This window comes from Pan troglodytes, chromosome 13 (assembly GCF_028858775.2).
Source record: "Pan troglodytes isolate AG18354 chromosome 13, NHGRI_mPanTro3-v2.0_pri, whole genome shotgun sequence".
Taxonomy (NCBI): domain Eukaryota; kingdom Metazoa; phylum Chordata; class Mammalia; order Primates; family Hominidae; genus Pan; species Pan troglodytes.
This window is the reverse complement of record NC_072411.2, coordinates 102,898,203-102,914,856: the sequence shown is the minus strand read 5'-3', so window position 1 is coordinate 102,914,856 and position 16,654 is coordinate 102,898,203. Positions and strand designations below refer to the sequence as shown.

General features: G+C 40.7%; 1 protein-coding gene and 1 non-coding gene across 13 annotated transcripts in view; both read left to right on the top strand.

The window, feature by feature from the left end:
* The window catches only part of PPIL3 (peptidylprolyl isomerase like 3), an 18,412-nt gene extending 1,758 nt beyond the window's left edge, over window positions 1-16,654 (top strand). For 5 of the 12 annotated variants that reach the window (XM_063791509.1, XM_516021.7, XM_063791511.1 and 2 more), the window contains exons 3-7: window positions 1,835-1,909; window positions 5,184-5,277; window positions 6,131-6,198; window positions 10,587-10,705; window positions 16,099-16,654. In XM_063791509.1, coding sequence (XP_063647579.1) covers window positions 1,835-1,909; window positions 5,184-5,277; window positions 6,131-6,198; window positions 10,587-10,705; window positions 16,099-16,225 — 483 coding nt within the window. In that variant the 3' untranslated portion in view covers window positions 16,226-16,654. Of the gene's footprint in view, window positions 1-1,834; window positions 1,910-2,235; window positions 2,342-5,183; window positions 5,278-6,130; window positions 6,199-10,586; window positions 10,706-16,098 lie in introns of all 12 variants that reach the window. The other 7 variants (XM_054680075.1, XM_054680074.2, XM_054680076.2 and 4 more) reach the window with 2 other exon arrangements.
* LOC112208564 (U6 spliceosomal RNA) lies at window positions 5,797-5,903 on the top strand. Its single transcript, XR_002943024.1, has one exon. It is a non-coding gene; the product is annotated as a U6 spliceosomal RNA (small nuclear RNA).

Below are 16,654 nucleotides of genomic sequence, written 5' to 3'. Positions count from 1 at the left end.
TTTATCTAATGTCTTTCATTATAAGTAATTTTTAGAAATTCAGTCAAGGGCAATAAAAGTTCATGGAAATTGCAGTGGCAAGATGGAGAAATTGTATAATACAGAAGCACTTAATATGGAATAATTCTTTTAAAAAATACACAAAATTACTTTAAAATTCTTTAATGTTGTCACTTAAAATGCACAGAATTTACCTTTTTTTTTTTTTTTTTTTTTTTTGAGTTTCACTCTTGTCGCCCAGGCTGGAGTGCAGTGGCGTAATCTCAGCTCACTGCAGCCTCTGCCCCCGGGTTCAAGTGATTCTCCTGCCTCAGCCTCCCCAGTAGCTGAGATTACAGGCTCCTGCCACCACGCCCAGCTAATTTTTTGTATTTTTAGTAGAGATGGGGTTTCGCCATTTTGGGCAGACTGGTCTCGAACTCCTGACCTCAGGTGATCTGCCTGCCTTGACCTCCCAAAGTGTTGGAATTACAGGCGTGAGCCAACACGCCCAGCCAGAATTTACCTTTTATGGAGAAAGGTTGATTACAAGATAGATAGAAATGGAAAGGGAGAGTTGAAGGAGCAGAAGAGAATAGACAGGTCTGACAATTTTAATTGGATTATTTTGCTCTAGATCTAAAGTGGGCAACTAGGCTGGGCACAGTGGCTGACACCTGTGATCCCAGCACTTTGGGAGGCGGAGGTGAGAGGACTGCTTGATCCCAGGAGTTCAACACCAGCTTGGGCAACACAGTGAGGCCCCCGTCTCTACTTTTAAAAAAACAATTAAATAAAGTGGGCAACTAGAACCTGAAGTAGAAAAAGGCAATAAGAATAGTGCCCTGCTTCTCCCACACACATCTTTAACCTGCTCATACTCTCTAACTGCTAGGCCAGGCACGGTGGCTCACGCCTGTAATCTCCGCACTTTGGGAGGCAGAGGTGGGCCAATCACTTGAGGTCAGGAGTTCGAGACCAGCCTGGCCAACATGGTGAAACCCTGTCTCTACTAAAAATACAAAAATTATCTGGGTGTTGTGGCATATCCCAGTAATCCCAGCTACTTGGGAGGCTGAGACAGGAGAATTGCTTGAACCCAGGAGGTGGAGATTGTAGTGAGCCGAGATCGCGCCACTGCACTCCAGTGTGGGCGACAGAGCAAGACTCCACCTCAAAAAAAAAAAAAAAAAAAAAAAGGAGAAATGAAAAAGGAACCCTCCAAATTGTTTTCTCCCTCTCTGGAATACAGTATCATATCAAGGGGTATACAGGTTACAGAAAAACAGGTACAACAAAAACAAAAAGCAAGCAAAAAAGCACTGTGGTTATCTCTGCACATTTAAGATTTAGAAACACTGACACTTGTTATATTTTTGTTAGTCGAGAAAGGAATTATTTTTTAACCCTATTTCTCAGAATTAAATTACCTAAGGAAAATGGTGGAAATTATGTTTTGAAAAATCATTTTCTCATCATTGTTCTATAAATAAGGATGTTGGTGAATTGCCATGTACATCAATAATACATAACAATTGTTTTTATTTTTCTTGATAAAAAATTCAAAGTTAAAATAATTCTTTCCATCAAAATATTTACTTCCAAATTTTTATCATGGATACTACTTAACCCTAACATTTATATTCTGGAGTTTTTTCTCTACTGTTGAGATCAATTTTGAGAAAAAAGTACAACTTACCTCTAAGAGCTGCTTTGTGGATGGGTCATCTCTGAAGCAGTATTTCTGTCTGTTTTTATTCAGATTATCATCTTGAATATCCACACAGGGAAATAAACAATGCATAAAGTCACCTAAATAAATTTCATTTGTTCTCACATTTTCTCTCCTTTTTAGTCTGTGACACTGCATACAGATGTAGGTGATATTAAAATTGAAGTCTTCTGTGAGAGGACACCCAAAACATGTGAGGTAAGTACTATTATTTACATATTCAACATCAGTTAATACAACAAGATAACCACTTTGGAATTGAATAATCTAACCTAAATGACAACAACAAAACTTTCTGTAAAACCATTGTTAGGGAAAACTAGCCATCCTAACTTCTGGCCTGATTTCCACTTATTTGTCCAATGTCAAAGGTGGATCAAAGAGAACGTAGATAATTTTTCGGTAACAATAGAGTAGCCAGTATCTTTTTCTTTTGAACTAATTTTCTTCAGGAAACATAATCATTAGGACATTATATTACTTTTTTTCTTTCTTTTTATTTATTTATTTATTTATTTTTTGAGATGGAGTCTCGCTGTGTCCCCCAGGCTGGAGTACAATGGCGCGATCTCGGCTCACTGCAACCTCCGCCTCCTGGGTTCAAGCAATTCTTCTGCCTCAGCCTCCCGAGTAAGTGGGATTACAGGCGTGCGCCACCATGCCTGGCTAATTTTTGTATTTTTAGTAGAGAGAGGGTTTCACCATGTTGGCCAGGCTGGTCTCGAACTTCTAACCTCAGGTGATGCATGCACCTCAGCCTCCCAAAGTGCTGGGATTACAAGCATGAGCCACTGCACCTGGCCCTTTTTTTTTTTTTTCTGAAGATGGAGTCTTGCTCTGTCACCCAGGCTGGAGTGCAGTGGCATGATCTTGGCTCACTGCAACCTTCGCCTCTGGGGTTCAAACGATTCTCCTGCCTCAGCCTCCCAAGTACCTGGGATTACAGGCACCCACCACCATGCCCAGCTAATTTTTATATTTTTTTAGTAGAGACGGGGTTTCACCATGTTGGCCAGGCTGGTCTCAAACTTCTGACCTCAGGTAATCCGCCTGTCTCAGCCTCCCAAAGTGTTGGGATTATAGGCATGAGCCTCCGTGCCCGGCAGGATATTATATTAAAGAATTGTTGTATACTTTTTTTTTTTTTTTGAGACAGGGTCTTGCTCTGTCGCTCAGACTGGAGTGCAGTGGTGCAATCACGGCTCATTGCAGCCTCAACCTCCTGGGCTCAAGCAATCTTCCCACCTTGGCCTCCCAAGTAGATAGGACTACAGGCGTGTGCCACCATGCCAGGCTAATTTTTTTAAAATTTTTTATAGAGACGAAGTCTCACTATGTTGCCCAACTTGGTCTCGAACTCCTGGTCTCCAGCCATCCTCCCATCTCAGCTTCCTGAAGTGTTGGAATTACAGGCATGAGCCACCATGCCTGGCCTGTTCTATACATTATTTCGCCTGTTTATTTTTATTTATTTATTTATTTATTTATTTTTTGAGACAGAGTTTTGCTCTTGTTGCCCAGGCTGGAGTGCAGTGGCCCAATCTTGGGTCACTGCAACCTCTGCCACCCAGGTCCAAGGGATTCTCCTGCCTCAGCCTCCCAAGTAGCTGGGACTATAGGCGCCAGCCACCATGCCCAGCTAATTTTGTATTTTTAGTAGAGATGGGGTTTCACCATGTTGATCAGGCTGGTCTCGAACTCCTGACCTCAGGTGATCCACCCGTCTTGGCTGCCCAAAGTGCTGGGATTACAGGCATGAGCCACCGCACCCGGCCTGTGTCACCTGTTTAAATGACAAGGGTGGAAGGAAGAAGAGTCACCTGTATATATTCATTTATTCAACAATTATTTATGGCTGGGCATGGTGGCTCACATCTATAATTCCAGCACTTTGGGAGGCTAAGGTGAGCTCAGAAGTTCTAGGCTTACCTAGGCAATATAGTGAGACCCCCGTCTCTACAAAACAATACAAAAATTAGCCAGGTGTTGTGGTGTGACCCTGTTGTCCCAGCTACAAGGGGGGCCAAGGTGGGAGAATTGCTTGAGCCTAGGAGGTCAAGACCGTAGTGAGCTCTGATCACACTGCTGCACTCCAGCCTAGGTGACAGAGCAAGACCCTGTCTCAAAACGAAACAAAAAACCCATTATTCGTGAAAGGCTATCTTGCCCCAGAGTCTGGAGATACAGTGATGAGCAACAGACATTCCTTACCCTCATGGAGCCAATATTTTAGTTGTAAAAATAAGCAGAGCAGGAAAATTAAGTAATTATATTTTTAAGAAATTATTTTCATTTATTTATTTATTTTTTTAAAGATAGAGATGAGGTCTTACTATGTTGCCCAGGCTGGTCTTGAACTCCTGGACTCAAGTGATCTTCCTGCCTCCCAAAGTGCTGAGATTACAGGTGTGAGCTGCTGTGCCTGGCCTAAAATTAAGTAATTCTAAAAGAAGATAATGCCTTGAAAAAAATTAAGTGTTGAGATAGAGAATAATGGGAAAGGAAGAAGGTGAGGGCAGGCGTAGCCAATAAACTAATACTTAAATTAAATGCAAAGGTATGAGGGCATCTCCATGGAAAGAGGTATAAAAAGAATATTCCAGGTATTCAGATTCAGAAAAAGTTGTGAAATAAAATTTTAAAAAATTCCAAGACCAGGCATGGTGGCTCACACCTGTAATTCCAGCACTTCGGGTGGCTGAGGCAGGAGGATCATTTGAGCTCAGGAGTTCAAGACCAGCCTGGGCAACATAGGGAGACACTGTCTCTACAAAAAAAAAAAAAAAAAAAAGAACATTCCAGATATAGAAATCTCAGGTACAGTGTCCCCCAGGTAAGAAAAGCTGCCCCTTTTGGATTAATTGTCAGAATGCTGATGGAGTTTAGGTAGTAAGCAACAAGAAGGCAGTTCTTAGTATATGTGATGAGGAGATAAGCCAGGTACTGCAGGGCTTGTTAGGCCCTGCTGAAGATTTTCTTTTTGTTTTTGGTTGTTTTTTTTTTTTTTTTTTTGAGATGGAGTCTCTGTCGCCCGGGCTGGAGTGCAGTGGTGCGATCTCGGCTCACTGCAACCTCCGCCTCCCAAGTTCACACCATTCTCCTCCCTCAGCCTCCAGAGTAGTTGGAGGCGCCTGCCACCACACCCAGCTAATTTTTTGTATTTTTAGTAGAGATGGGGTTTCACCATAGCCAGGATGGTCTCGATCTTCTGACCTCGTGATCCACTCACCTCGGCCTCCCAAAGTGCTGGGATTACCGGCGTTAGCCACCATGCCCGGCGAAAGATTTTGTATTTTATTTCAAGAGGAGAAGGAAGCTATTGAAGTGTTGTAGGCAGGGAAATGACATCCAAAGTAATGACAACAGTCATAGTTTAAATATGCTGCTATCACGTTTTCAGTAAATATGATTGGTTTTTTGTCTTAACTGGGTTTCTGCTGCATCATTTCTCAATCATTTTTACTCCCTTCAGAATTTCTTGGCTCTTTGTGCCAGTAATTACTACAATGGCTGTATATTTCATAGGAATATCAAGGGTTTCATGGTTCAAACAGGAGATCCAACAGGTAAGTTATTCCATTAACTAAGATCTAAGGAACTGAATGTATAGTATGAAGAAGTGGGTAAAAGAAGAGGAATTAAATACATGGAGTTTTTGTTTTGTTTTGTTTAATAAGTTCTGTTCTACAAGTACAGAACATGTAGATTTGTTACATAGGTATATGTGTGCCATGGTGGTTTGCTGCACCTATCAGCCCATCCTCTAGGTTTTAAGCCCAGCATGCATTAGCTATTCGTCCTAATGCTCTCCCTCCCCTTGCCCCCCACCCCACAACTCGCCCTGCTGTGTGTTGTTCCCCTCCTTGTGTCCATGTGATCTCATTGTTCAACTCCCACTTATGAGTGAGAATATGCGGTGTTTGGTTTTCTGTTCCTGTGTTAGTTTGCTGAGAATGATGGCTTCCAGCTGCATCCGTGTCCCTGCAAAGGACATGATCTCATCCTTTTTACGGCTGCATAGTATTATATGGTGTAATTTTAAAGCAGAAATTATTAGCACCTACCCCTAAAATGTGAACAATATTGTGCTCACTTTGGCAGCACATATACTAAAATTTGAACAATACAGAGAAGATTAGTGTGGCCCCTGCACAAGGATGAGACACAAATTTGTGAAGCTTTTCATACTTAAATATATATGAACAATATTTATAAGGAGGGTTATTCTTTTTTGTTTTTTGTAGGTCTGTTTTAATCTTCAGGTCTGTGAAGTTAAATTTGGGGAATTAGGAGAGGCCATATCAAATTTTGTCTATATTTAAGCAGTCAAACTATATAGTATTCCTTAAGTTTTGGGAAATGAACTTGTTTTCAATTTTAATTAAATACTTCTTTTGATTTGCTTCACTTGTAATATAGGAACTGGAAGAGGAGGCAACAGTATCTGGGGCAAGAAGTTTGAGGATGAATACAGTGAATATCTTAAGGTAAATCCTCAATGCTTTAAAAATCTATTTTCTCATGCCTTGGTTATGCATGGAAACTTTGATACATGTGTCATAGTGATACAAGTTAACATCATTGCAAAATGAACATACTTTTTTATAGTTTTTGTACATTTGACAAATGATGTCGGGGAGACTTGATAAACGGTGATCCTAGCCTGACATGTGTACTGGAATCCCACCACCACATGGCTCTTGATATTAAGTGAGTTCATCTTTGAATCTAACCTGAAATGTTTAACTAGTAGTGTACCAAAGAGGCTTAATATCTCACCATAAAATTCATGTTGAATGACATGAAACAGTGGCCTTTTTTGAGAGTGGGGAGGAAAGACTATCAAACTTCCTGGTTGCAATGTTGCCCATTATCAGTACCCAGCTTTTATCATCTTCTGTTAGATGTTTGAACATCCCTGTATTAATTTGACTTAATACCTGTGGTAGATCACAACTAGATTAAAGAGTAGTGCATATAAATAGTCTTTACCATGGTAAAATTAGGGATTTTTAATTTTCTTTGTTATATTTTTCTGTGTTTTTCAAACCTCTGTGGAGTCATTTTTTTTTTTTGTCTAAAATTAAAAATTAGTGCATGCCTAGTTTTAAAAATCAATCCCACTTCCCAGAGATAACTTCAGTTGATGACTTATTATGTGGTCTTTCAAACTTTGTATCTCCATAGAATGATAACTTTATGATTAGAAAAAGAGCGATGAAGTATTCTCAACCAGGGCCGGGTACAGTAATCCCAGCACTTTGAGAAGCCCAGTAAGGAGGATTGCTTGAGGCCAAGAGTTTGAAACCAGCCTGGGCAACATAGTGAGACCCCCATCTCCACAAAAAAATACAAATATTAGCCTGTTATAGTGGCGTGTACCTGTAGTCCCAGCTACTCAAGAGGCTGAAGTGGGAGGATTGCTTGAGCCCAGGAGATCAAGGCTGCAGTGAGCCAAGATCATGCACAGAACGAGACCCCACTCAAAAAAAAAAAAAAAAAAAAGTCTACTCAATCAAAATATGCAGTTTAGGTGTATTATTATATTTCCATTACATTAAAATGTACCCACAAAAATTCTGAAAAAAATTCATTGCAGTGTTTATCTCTGGATGATGAGACTAGGAGTAATTTCTTTTCTTTTTGCTTTTTTTAAAACCTTTTTTTAGAGACAGGGTCTTGCTCTGTCCCCTGGGCTGGAGTGCAGTGATGCATTCTTGGCTCACTGCAGCCTAAATTTTCTGGGCTCAGGTGATCCTCCCACCTCAGCCTCCAGAGTAGCTGGGACTACAGGTGCATGTCACCATGCCTGGCTAATGTTTGTATTTTTTGTACAGATGGTGTCTCACTATGTTGCCCAAGCTGGTTCATTTTACTTTTCTATTGTAAGGAAATGTATTAGTTTTGTTACAGGAGTTGAGGCTGGGAGGTGATAAACTTTTTGAAAAGTCAATTTTTTCCTGAATGAATAACTAAACAATTTTTTAGGTATTAATTATTACATTAATGACTGCTTCCATATACCAGCTGAAAACCAGAGACTGGCTATGACAGAATCACCTGTGGAACTTTGTTGTTTGTTTTTGAGACTGGGTCTCACTCTGTTGCCTAAGCTGAGTGCAGTGGCCTGATCACGGTTCACTGCAGCCTTGACCTGAGCTCAAGCAGTTTCTCCTGCCTCAGCCTCTCAAGTGGCTGGACCACAGGAGTGCACCACCGTGCCCAGCTAATTTCTGATTTTTTGTAGAGACGAGGTCTTGCTCTGTTGCCCAGTCTGGTCTGAAACTCCTGGACTAAGATGATCCTCCTGTCTTGGCCTCCCAAAGTGTTGGGATTATAGGAGTGAACCACTGCACTTGGCTGGAAGTTTTAAAACTGTAACAGATCACGGCCTTGCCCTCCTAAAAATAAAGTCAGTAGGGCTGGTTAGGACTTAGACTATATTTTAAGGTTCCTAGATGATTCTTTTGCAGGCAGAGTTAAGAACCATTATATAGGCCGGGCGCGGTGGCTCACACCTGTAATCCCAGCACTTTGGGAGGCCGAGGCGGGTGGATCACGAGGTCAGGAGATCAAGACCATGCTGGTTAACACAGTGAAACCCCGTCTCTGCCAAAAAATACAAAAAATTAGCCGGGTGTGGTGGTGGGTGCCTGTAGTCCCAGCTACTTGGGAGGCTGAGGCAGGAGAATGGCCTGAACCCGGGAGGCAGTGCTTGCAGTGAGCCGAGATCGTGCTGCTGCACTCCAGCCTGGGCGACAGAGTGAGACTCCGTCTAAAAAAAAAAAAACCATTATATTATACAACTTATACACCAAGATTGTGGATATGTATTGACTCTTCATATATTCTGGCCCAGGAATTCCATTCCCAAATGTTTACTCAAGAGAAACTTGTAAATTTGCACCAAGAGACATGTACAGGAGTGTTCTGATGTACTGTTTGTAATAGCAAAAGTCTATGAACAACCCAAATGTCCACTGATTGTAGATGAAGCACTATGTAGATTGTGGATAAATTGTAGTATATTCAGTAGTGAAATATCACATAGTAGTAAAAAAATAGTAATAAACTATGGCTATATGTACATGTATGACCTTAGAAATGTAACAATGTTATTTGTAGAAAGCATTTCCCAGAAGACTAAAATGTTACGATGTAATTATATTCAGAAGGAAAAGGAAAGAATGTGTTGTTTAGGCATGCGTAAATGTGTTAGGGCTGGGCACAGTGGCTCACTCTTGTAATTCCAGCACTTTAGGGGGCCGAGGTGAGAGGAACAAGTACTTGAGGCCAGGAGTTTGAGATCAGCCTGAGCAACATATTGAGCCCTCATCTCTACTAAAAGTTAAAAAATTAGCCAGGTATGGAGGTGTACATCTGTAGTCTCAGCTACTCAGGAGGCCAAGGTGGAAGGATTGCTCGAGCCTAGGAGGTCAAGGCTACAGTGAGCTATGATTCCACCACTGCACTCTAACCTGGGTGACAGAGCGAGACCCTGTCTCTAAAAAAAAAAAATGAAAAAATGAAAAAAAAAAGTATTAGAATAGTGGTTACCTCTTGTAGAGGCTGAGGTAATAGATGGAGAGGAGCACATGGATATATGTAATTAATTGGTAACTTTTATTTTTTCTTGAGCTCCCATTATTCAATGAATTGGTAACTTTTAACTCTGAAAGCTGGGAAATATGTTAATGGGTGCTTATTTTATTAACTTACATTTTTATTAACTATATGTTTGTGTATGTATTAAATATTGTGTATGTATTAAATATTACATGCGTATGTATTTAATATTACATTTGATTGGTGGACACCTTTTAGGGAGACAAGCATTAATATTTTGATATAGGTGCTTCTCTATGACTTATTAGCGTCACCCAATGAATAGCTAAAGCTAGAGTAATTGGTGGAGTTGTAGTGTATTACAGGCACCTCCCTGTAACATAGTTCACAGTTACATCTTCATTCTTATCAGTAAGGTCCTTTTAATTTCTATACACTGTCTCTTGTAAACAAATACTATCATGATAGTAGAGCTAGGTGAGACCTTTCTTAGATCGTTCAGTCCTGGGGTTATAAACTGACTGCCCATGAGTGGAACACCCACAGATGCATTATCTGTGGCCATTAGTTAAAAAAATATATATTTAATGTCATTAATCAAGAGATAGCCTATTCATTTTGCCAGACTTCATCTCTCTTTAATGTTTACATTCTGCCCAATTGTCAGTTTATCTGCTTGACCCTTGTGAGCATCTGAGTTATAAATAGACCCTTGAACTAGTCCAGCCTCCCTTGTTTTACAGATAAAGAAACTAGCAAGAGTCCATTGTATGTGAGAAGAGATTGTGGGCATTTTGGTTTTGTTGCCTGCCTGATCGTTTCATTCCAGCACACTATTCCTTAATATAAATATAAGGATTATTTCTATTATTTGTTGGTATTGCAAAAAGTGTCCATGGATGTATTTCTTCAAAGTGAAAATGAAATTAATTGAGAAATATTATTTGATATATTAACCTTTTACATACAAGTTTTCAAGGGTACAGAAAAGGCAGAAACTGAACATTTGGATTACCCCTAATAGAGAGAAGTTGGTTAAATGTTTTCTCGCTCCCTTAAATATTGTGAAGGTAAAGATTGAATGTCTTGGCTGGGTGTGGTGATTCACACCTGTAATCCCAACACTTTGGAGGCTAAGGCAGGAGGATCACTTGAGCCTAGGAGTTAGAGACCAGCCTGAGCAACATAGTGAGACCCCCATCTCAAAATATTTTTAAAAAAGAAAACAAAGGTGTGCCTGTCTTGTTTCAATACTATATTTGGGATGGTTATATAAAACACAGTTAATACTTTGATGTGTCTTTTTCAGCACAATGTTAGAGGTGTTGTATCTATGGCTAATAATGGCCCGAACACCAATGGATCTCAGTTCTTCATCACCTATGGCAAACAGCCACATTTGGACATGAAATACACCGTATTTGGAAAGTGAGTATTCTGGTTATGGTTTTCTTTTAGCATTTCAATGCAAGTGGTGCATATGCTTAGCTGTGACAGTAGCATAACTAATATTGAAAAGAGTGACGCCGAGCACAGTGCCTCACACCTGTAATCCCAGCACTTTGGGAGGCCAAGGTGGGCAGATTGTCTGAGGTCAGGAGTTTGAGACCAGCCTGGCCAATGTGGCAGAACCCCTGTCTCTACTAAAAATATTTAAAAAAATTAGTTGGATGTGGTGGCACACACCTGTAGTCCCAGCTACTCAGGAGGCTGAAGCAGGAGAATTGCTTGAACCTGGGAGGCGGAAGTTACAGTGAGCCGTGATCATGCCATTGCACTCCAGCCTGGGCGACAGAGTGAGACTCTGCCTCAAAAAAAAAAAAAAAAAATGAAAAGAAAGAAAAGAAGAGTGGTGTGAGAGCTAAACGTACCTGGAGTTTAAGTCTACCACTTAGCAACCCTGTGACCCTGGGAAAGTTATAATCTCCCCGAGCCTTATTTTCCTTATTTTGTAAAAGAGGCCAGTAATTTTTCAATATTGTTATGCAAATTAACATAGTATATCTATTTTCTTTTTCTTTTTCTTTTTTTGAGACGAAAGGCTCTGTCGCCAGGCTGGAGTGTGGTGCAGTAGCACAGTCATGGCTCATTGCAGCCTTAACCTCCTGGTCTCAAGTGATCTTCTCACCTCAGCCTCTTGAGTAACTGGAACCACAAATGTGTACCATCATGCGCAGCTACTTTTAAAAAAAAAAACAAAAAAAACACTTTTTTTTTAGAGACAGGGTCTCACTATGTTGCCCAGGCTGGTCCATTTTCATTAATGATAGCATTTCACAGCAACTAACAGATCTGAAAAATAGTGGCTTAAACAAGATGGACTGGCATGGTGGTTCCATTTTGTTACCAGTGTTCTAGGCGCCTCTGTCATAATATTGGCAGCACAGCTCTTATCAAAACTTCTGTGTATCAGGGAGGAAAGGGGAGGAAAGACAAAAGGTGCTTGCCAGCTGATTCACCTTTTTTAATTAACAGAACTTTCCCAGGTCTGTAATCACAGTGCTTTGGGAGGCTGAGACAGGAGGATCACTTGAGGCCAGGAGTTCAAGACCAGCCTGTGCAACATAGCAGAACCCATCTCTACAAAAAAAATTTAAAAATTAGCCAGGTGTGGTGACACACACCTGTAATCCCAACTACTCAGGAGGCTGAGGTGGGAGAATCACTTGAGCCCAGGAGTTCCAGGCTGCATGAACTGAGATCACACTACTGTACTCCAGCCTGGGCAACAATGATACCCTATCTCTAAAAAAAAAAGATAGAAAAAAAGAAAAGCCGGGTGCGGTGGCTCACACCTGTAATCCCAGCACTTTGGGAGGCCAAGGAGGGCAGATCATGAGGTCAGGAGATCAAGACCATCCAGGCCAACATGGTGAAACCCCATCTCTACTAAAAATACAAAAATTAGCTGGGGGCAGTGGTGCGTGCCTGTAATCCCAGCTACTCAGGAAGCTGAGGCAGGAGAATGGCTTGAACCCTGGAGGTGGAGATTGCAGTGAGCCAAGATTGCGCCACTGCACTCCAGCCTGGTGACAAAGTGAGACTCCGTCTCAAAAAAAAAACTTTCCCAGAAGACCCAGAACTTAGTAATGTGACCACTCCTTACCTACAATGGAGGGTAGAAAATGTATTTCAGCCACATTGCCACCCTTACTAAAATTAGATTTCTCTGAGTAAGAAGAATGGCTCCTAGGAAGGTGTTTCACAGTTTCTGCCAGGGTATCTATTAAAAGTACTATGTCTGGGAGTTGCTTTTATAAATCAGTGGGAAGTCAGTTTGTCTGTTCGTTCAACAAATAATTATCATGCTTAATAAACCAAGGCACAATTCTAGAGTTTGTTCTATTTAATAGTTTGGATGCCAAATTAGGTTAATTAAAAATAGAGGACTCCCAGTCTAGGTAACATAGTGAAACCCCGTCTCTACAAAAACATTTAAAAATTATCCAGGTGTGGTGGCTCACACCTATGGTCCCAGCTACTTGGGAGGCTGAAGTGAGAGGATTGCTGGGCTCAGGGTGTCAAGGCTGCAATGAGATCTAGACAGATCTTTTCTTTTTCATTCCATATACATGTGTCTAATTTACACATTAATAATAATCAAGGAAAAAAGAAATATTACAACATCTAGTAGTTTTTTTATGTTTGTAAATAACCCAGTTTCCCTCTTATTTTCTCCCTTAACCAACATCATTCAAAATTATTGTTCAGTTATTACCAGGACTCATTTTACTGGATTTGCGACAAAACTGTAGAGTTTAGAACAAAGATTAACCTTAGGTTCATTAATTCCTTGTTTGTTGTATACAGATGCACACACATTTTTCTGGGAAGATGATCCAGTAACTTTCCTCTAGTTCTCCAAGGGGTCCGTTTCCCAGATACTTGACTCTACTTAACTGCCTCAGTTCTACCTGCTGGGTTTTTTTAGCTTTTTACCTGAGACCTATGTTTTCTACCTCCTCTGTTTCTCTTACTGACCTAGAAGGTGGGATAGCCTTTAAGACTTATAATTTAAACACTTAAATGTCTATATTTAGGGGTAAAATCAAAATGTTTTGGTTGAAGTACCCATTTTGTGAAAATGCAAAATAAAATGCAAATCTGCTAATTTTTTTTTTTTTTTTTTTTTTTTTTTGGAGACAGAGTCTCACTCTGTCGCCCAGGCTGGAATGCAGTGGCGCCATCTCAGCTAGCTGCAAGCTCACCCTCCTGGGTTCACGCCATTCTCCTGCCTCAGCCTCCCAAGTAGCTGGGACTACAGGCGCCCGCCACCGCGCCTGGCTAATTTTTTGTATTTTTAGTAGAGACGGGGTTTCACCGTGTTAGCCAGGATGGTCTCAATCTCCTGACCTCGTGATCCGCCCGCCTTGGCCTCCCAAAGTGCTGAGATTACAGGCGTGAGCCACTGCACCAGGCCTACAAATCTGTTAATTTTTTAAAGTACATACCAGTGGTTGAGAATCCCTAATCTGAAAATTAAAAATTAGGAATTTTTTGAGCACTGACATGATGCCACAAGTAGAAAATTCCACGTCTGACCCCATGTGACGGGTTGCAGTCAAAATGCAGTCAGATGACCAGGTGCAGTGACTCACGCTTATAATCCTAGCACTTTGGGAGGCCAAGGCGGGCAGATCACGAGGTCAAGAGATCAAAAGCCACTCTTTCTTAGCAAATGTTTTAGACTGAAATTTCCAAAACTTGTATTTGAAGAATAGCTCTCAATATATTTTTTCTTGCTGGTAACATGAAGTGGGATTGCTGGAGGCTGAGTTAACTGTCAGTCTTCTCTTCTCCTATTTTTATTCTTGTTGTTATCCAGAAGCAAAAAGTAGAAATGCCATAATTAGGCCAGACATGGTGGCTCATGCCTATAACCCCAGCACTTTGGGAGGCTGAGGTGGGCAGATCACTTGAGGTCAAGAGTTTGAGACCAGCCTGGCCAATGTGGTGAAATCCCATCTCTACTAAAAACACAAAAATTAGCTGGGCATGGGGGCATGTGCCTGTAGTCCCAGCTGCTTGGGAGGCTGATGCAGAATTGCTTGAACCTGGAGGAAGAGGCTACAATGAGTCGAGATAGTGCTACTGCACTCCAACCTGGGCAATGGAAGTGAGACTCCATCTCAAAAAAAAAAAAAAGAAAGAAATACTATAATTAAACAATTAACTGCCGGGCTTGGTGGCTCATGCCTGAATCCCAACACTTTGGGAGGCCAAGGCGGGCGGATCACCTGAGGTCAGGCCAGACCAGCCTGGCCAACATGCTGAAACTCCGTCTCTACTAAAAATACAAAAATTAGCCAGGCGTGGTGGTAGGCTCCTATAATCCCAGATACTCGGGAGGCTGAGGCAGGAGAATTGCTTGAACCCGGGAGGCAGAGGTTGCAGTGAGCCAAGATCACACCATTGCACTCCAGTCTGGGGGACCAGAGCGAGACTTCATCTCAAAAAAAAAAAAAAACAAGTACGAAGTGGAGTGGTCATCTACTTTAGGACTCTCATTGTAGGGCAGTATTGCTAATAGTGTCATCTACGTACTTTCTCCATGTATTTCCTGTAGCAAAGAAATCTTTATGACTAGTGTGTTGTAATAAGACATACATATTTGGACTTCATCCATAGTTTCCAGCATAGTTCTTTTAAAAACCTTGCAATTTCCTGAGTGACAGGAGTGAAAGGAATATTTTATTGTTCATAATAAACCCCATTCAACCATACCTGAGTTTATGCTAATGAGGTGACTCTTGGTGGGGTTCTAGATAGCTTCAGTATGGAGGGCTGGTTGCCAGAGGAATCAGCCATGTATTTTTAGAGGGCTGGAACATTCAGTGACCTCCTATTCTTGACCTCTGGGAAGGAGAGAAGGGCTGGAGATTGAGTTCCAGTCACCAGTGGCCAGTGATTTAATTAATCGTGCCTACCTAATGTGCCCTCCGTAAAAACCCTAAACAGGGTTTGAGAGCTTCCAGGTTGGTGAACACAAGTAGATACTAAGAGGGTAACACACCCCGAGAAGAGCATGGAAGCGCTGTGCCCCTCTCTCAGACTTTGCCCTATGCATCTCCTCCATTTGGTTGTTCCTGAGTTGTAATCTTTATAATAGCCCATAATAATAAATAAAGTGCTTTCCTAGGTTCTATGAGCCATTTTTGAAAATTATTGAACAGAGCTGGGGGGCATGAAAAATCCCAAATTATATCATGGTTAGTCAGATAGTACAGATCACAATCGGGACTTGGAACTGGCATCCGAAGTGGTAGGGGCTGTCTTGTGGGATTAACCGGGGTCTCTGTTCACTCCTTGTAGTTAGTGTCACAATTAAATTGTAGGGCCAGGTGTGGGGGCATGCACCTATAGTCCCAGTGAGATCCTGTCTTTAAAAAAATAAATAAAATTTTGAAAAAATAATTAAGTTGTGGGATACCCAGAGAATTGGAGAACTGGGAAAACCCACACATTTGGTGTTGGAAGTATGAAAGTGTAGAAAAACAGTTTGTTTTCCCTTTAACTGGTTATATTAGTCCCATTTGTAGCTGTTCTCTGTCACTGTATGAATGGGGTAGAATATAATTTTAGGTACTATGGTGGAAATATTCCTACCCTTTGTATTGTTGACTAAGGGCATAAAAGTAAATTATTTCTGAATTTTGATCCATATCTATGATGGAAAATCAACATTTTGTTGTACATTCAACTAGAGAACTCAGAGATCTGTAAGACTTGATTATTTTTTAAAGAGACTGTAATTGTCATAGATATGGATATCATGTTTCAATTTAAGGAAATTTTCATATGTTATATTGTTTCTCTTTCAGGGTAATAGATGGTCTGGAAACTCTAGATGAGTTGGAGAAATTGCCAGTAAATGAGAAGACATACCGACCTCTTAATGATGTACACATTAAGGACATAACTATTCATGCCAACCCATTTGCTCAGTAGCTATGATAGACCTGGACAAATAACTTGACAAATTGCTGGAACACACTTATTGTGGTTTACCCAGTTTTAATTATGTCAGAGATTGCATCATCCTTCTGCTTGTTTACAACTATGATTTTCTATGAAATGGTGGTACCAAGGGGCGCCCAACAGCTTTTATCCCCATTCTTAGAGCATATTCTTTATTATAATGATTATCCAACATATTTCTTTAATTTTAATACAAAAAATACATCATTTAATTTTTTGTTACATATAAACATTCATTTTTAAATGCTGAGCCTCAAGTGCAGGCATTTTTGAGTGGCCTGATTACATATTCCTCCCACAGCAAGTCCGTATCCTGGAAGTGTTATTTTATAATAAAATTAAAAATGTTTTAAAGAATTAAATCGTAGGACAAATTAATTAAAATATTGTGTAAAATTA